The following is a 5,000-nucleotide window of genomic DNA, read 5'->3' on the forward strand; positions in this document are numbered from 1 at the left end:
ATCACTTGCAGTGCAATGGAAGGGCAGCCACACAGCCCGCCGTTAAGAGGACGTCGGCGTCAGCTGTCCGCCATGTTGATGTCGGCGGCGGCGACTCGGCGGCCGAGTGGCCGTGCGGGTTGGTCTCGGCGGTCGCCGCTGATTGGCCGGCGCGGCGCGGGGGGCGGGGCCAGGCGCCGGCAACGCACGCACGCACGCACGCACGCGGCCCGCCACCCGCCCCGTCGCGTAAAAACAAAACAAGCGAAAGCTCGGTGTGCGCGAGGCGGTGCGGCGGTGCGGCGCTGTGGTTTGTGGCACTCGGATGCAACGTGTTCGTGGCATGTGCAGTGTTTGGCAGCCAGTGGTCGTCTCTGTGAATCTTAGCTAGTCGATCGTATGTCCTGTGTGTCGGGCATTATTGTTATTATCATTATTAATACGTGTTGGTGTGGGCCTTTGTGGAAGGGGTAGTGTGAAGTGTTTGGGCGGTGTGACACTCAACAGTGCCAAGTGTCGCCGCGCCCTGCCTTGCCCTCTCACTCAACCCAGGATGCTGCTTGAGCCATTATGCTGAGTCAACAAAGCACACCAACCGCCAACATGAACGCCCTGGGGACTGTGTACGCGACCAAACGCCGCCGACGCAACGGGAAAAGGTAAATACACTTCAGATCCCTTCGGACATCCCCGCCCTGGGTCCTCCTGCAGTGACCTGCGTGGCTGGAGGCCGAGGGCGACCTGGGCCATCGGGAAGGGACGGGGGGAGTGAGGGCGCAGCGGCGACGCCGAACTGCGAAAGGGTGAATGGGCGAGGGAGTTTCGTGCACGGAGACTCCAGCGGCAGTGTCACTGGGCGTCGTCACTGCAGCGGGAAGCGAGAGCAGCATTGCAGGTGTTAACGAGTCACCGCTCTGCAATTGCACTGTCGGATACGTCTCGCGTTGCGCGGCTAATCGCTCCCTTGTATTTCTCTTGATCTTTCGTTTATGTTCTTGTCTTCTTGTGGAAATCTGTTTCCAGCGGAAGGGACGGCCGATCCAGCACCGCGTATTTCCGCGGCGTCGGAATCGCGAGGGCGCGAGCGAGCGACCTGGAGTCCAGCGAAAACATCGCATGCAAATCCGCCATAAATTTGCATCTTGTCCCTTTCATTACGAATCATAAAATTTTACATTCGGGCCGTGATTTATGCGCGCAGGGGAGTTGGCGCTTCCATTTAACAGTGCGACGGAGTGTCCTGCTAATTAGCAGCGGTGAGAGGACCTCGGCAGCGGGAGGCCGACGGCGGCCGACGAAGCCGAGCATCGCCGGTGCCACCTGCTCCTCGCGGGCCGTGGCACCCGACCCGTTCGGCACCGCGTGCAAGCAGGCCTGTCGGGCGCCGCGCGGGGAATGGGGCGGGTCTGAGGCTGTGCCAAGTGAGGATGCTAAGGCAGTGAGATAACCTCCGGATAGCGTGACGATAGAGTTAGCTGGGGTCATTCGTGTTCGCATGCGGGGCGCCGCGCACGCACAATACCCCCCCGCTGCACGCACATGGCGCCCATGAGCAACGCATGGCGAAGGAAGGAGGAGAGAGGGGGGAGGGGCGGTGGCGGTGGCATCGGGTACTCATGCCATGGTATATTTCCCACCATTCAGTTGCAGCGGCCGGCCCGACCCTGGCCAACAACAGTGATTTGGCTTCGGCGTAAATAACTTGCAGTGCCTTCGGAGGAGCGATGTGGTGTCACCTTCCCAAGATTAGAGAACGATAAAGATTATTATCATTTTGCGAATGAGTGAAATCTTCAGTCAACTTAGGTTGCGTGCTGCTCACTCGTTCCGCGATGCCTCGAGATGAACTTGGCGATTCTTCATTTTATGTGTTTTGCTGCCTTCCAATACGCTTTAAAAGGAGATCACCCATAAGGGGGAAACTTGGCGGAAACAAGAGTCATCTGCCTGAATTAACTTACCGAGGGAAAGGTCAGGTTTTGACCATTGCGATAAGAGGGATTCTGCTTCTCATTTAAACAGTTCTTGTTCTGTTGGTTTTTATTTCATTCATTTTTCGACTCAGTGTCATTATTATTATCAATATACTATCATTATCACTTTACAAAGAAACAGTAACAGTGATTAATTCTCCGATGCAAACTCACCTTTCAACACTATTTAAAAGTAACAACATGGACAGCGAGACTCAGATAACCTATACTCTGCATTAGCCAGACAAAAACATTCTTGATTTGAGAGTTATTACGTAAATAAAGACCATCATGCGACTCAGCGTGGAATGAGGACACAAAACATCTCGCCTTCTCCTGACAAAAACTCCAAACACTCTGATTAAGGTTTTCCACGTTTCATACATGACATTAAAGTGTAATTCCCTCTCTGGACAACACAATAACTGATCCGTGAATTGCTTTGGAACAATAGTTAATGACATGATATGTATCACAGAAGTATAATTACTAATGACCGTACCACTCATCAAAGAGTGTTTCAGCGTAACATCTTCAAACACAAAAGAGAATCTTCTCTTTCCAGAAATGAAAATGAATGACTTTAAGAAATGGTGAAAAAAAGTGACCGTAGCTGAACGCAATACATTTAAGTTCTGTTTCGATTTTTCACATTTGTTTTTTTTATAAGTTTCACTGTTGTTATTATTTCTGATATCAGGGGCGTGTTGGTTGTGCGACAAGGAAATACAAGCTTAGTTATTGTTACTAGTTATTTTAAATTTAATTATTTTTTTTAGTTTTTGTTTCGGTGTTACAAAATTTATTCAGCGTTTTATACAGTAATGTGATTATTTAATGTCCTTGACAATAACAAAGAAAAAATACTTTCGAGTGATATGAATAGCTTGGACTTGGAATGGCCGTGGAAGAGCAACTGCAAATGTCATAATGCTTTTTAAGTGGAAATAAACAACAAAATTCTAGTTATTCTAATGATGATCGAAAATTATTATAATGATTCTAATCATGATAAAATGTGACATTGCAGTTGTAGTGGACATAATAATAATAATACTATTAAGGATGATTAATTTTATCAGCAACAATTATAAATCACTATTGTTGTTTTTATCATTATTGTATTTTTGTTCATATGCTTGATATTGTTATTATTTTTTTATCAGTATTACTATTATTATTATTATATTATTATTATTATTATTATTATTATTATTATTATTATTATTATTATCATCATTATTATTATTATTGTTGTTATTATTATTATTATTATAATTATTATTATAATTTTATTATTATTATATTTATTATTATTATTATTATTATTATCATTGTTATTATCATCATCATTAATATTGTTGTTGTTATCAGCATTGTTCATACTATTATTATCATTCTTGTTATTATTATTATTATTATCATCATAATTATTACTATCATTACTGTTATTATTATTGTTTTTATCAGTATTTATTATTATTATTATTATTATTATTATTATCATTGTCATTATTATCATTGTTATTACTGTTATTATTATCATTATTATTATAATGATGATAGTAATAATGATGATGATAATAATGACAAATATATTATTATTATTACTACTACTACTACTATTATTATTACTATTATTTGTGTTATCTTTATTATTATTATTATTATCTTTATTATTATTAATATCATTATTGTTGTTACAAATATTCTTTTTCTTGTCATTCAACATTCAATTTCATTATTGTTATTATCATTATTGTTATTGTTGTTGTTGTTGTTGTTGTTATTATTATTATCATTATCATTATTACCACTATCATTATTAATATTATTGTTCGTGTTGTTATTATTAATAATATTATTTTTGTTTATTTATGTTTATGAATTTCGTTACCTCTCTATTATTATTATCGTCACCGTTGTTACTTTTATCATCACTGTTATCGTTTTCAATTACATTGTTACTTGTACCATGTTCACTGTCGATATCATTGTTATTATCTTTATTAATATCATTATTATTGTTATTATATTATCATTATTATCCTTATTATTAGTATCATGAATTATTATTATTATTATTATTATTATTATTATTATACTTATTATTATTATTATCGTTGTTATTATTATCATTATTTGTACTACTATTATAATGATTATTATTGCTATGGTTATTGTGATTATTATTACTATATTTATTATCATCGTTAGTAGTAGTAAGAGTATTTTCGTTATTATTATTATTATCAATATTATTATTATTATTTTTGTTATTTTTATTATTGTTGTTGTTGTTATTATTATTATTATTATTATCACTATTACTATTACTATTATTTTTATTATCATTATTATTATCATTTTCTATTATTTTTATTATTATTATTGTTATTAATATTTATATTATTATTGTTATTATTATTATTATTATTATTATTATTATTATTATTATTATTATTATTATTATTATTATTATTATTATCGTTATTGTTATCGTCATTATTATCATCATTTTTTATTATTTTATCATCATCATACTGACCATCGCTATTATCATTGTTATTATCACTATTATCATTATCACCATCGTCCTTGTTGTTATTATTCGTATCATAAATGGTTTTGACAATTTTATCATTCCTCTTTATTGTCGGTATTATTATCATTCTTATATTCGGTTGTCATCATTTCCGTTATGACGACTTCCACGAAACTGTTAGTTAGGTTTTTATTGTTTGTGTTATTCCTTTGTGATGATGGTGAGTAATTACCAAGATGATAACAATGATGATAAGGAAAACAATGATAGTAATGATATTAGAGATAATGGAAACCATGATAACAGTATTGATAATGATGATGATAATATTGGTAATGGCAATAATGATAATAATGATAATAAACGATAATAGTAATAATAATAATAATAATAATGATAATAATAATAATAATAATAATAATAATAATAATAATAATAATAATAATATAAATAATGACAATAGTGATAAGGATAATAATGATAGCAGTAACAATGATAATTAT

At 36.5% G+C, this 5,000-nt stretch overlaps 1 protein-coding gene across 1 annotated transcript in view; it reads left to right on the forward strand.

Moving 5' to 3' along the window:
* Positions 1-267: 267 nt before the first annotated feature.
* The window catches only part of LOC125026904 (aryl hydrocarbon receptor repressor-like), a 90,843-nt gene continuing 86,110 nt past the window's right edge, over positions 268-5,000 (forward strand). The window contains exon 1 of the mRNA XM_047615504.1: positions 268-638. Coding sequence (XP_047471460.1) covers positions 550-638 — 89 coding nt within the window. The 5' untranslated portion in view covers positions 268-549. The remainder of the gene's footprint in view (positions 639-5,000) is intronic.

This window comes from Penaeus chinensis, chromosome 7 (assembly GCF_019202785.1).
Source record: "Penaeus chinensis breed Huanghai No. 1 chromosome 7, ASM1920278v2, whole genome shotgun sequence".
NCBI classification, from domain to species: Eukaryota; Metazoa; Arthropoda; class Malacostraca; order Decapoda; family Penaeidae; genus Penaeus; species Penaeus chinensis.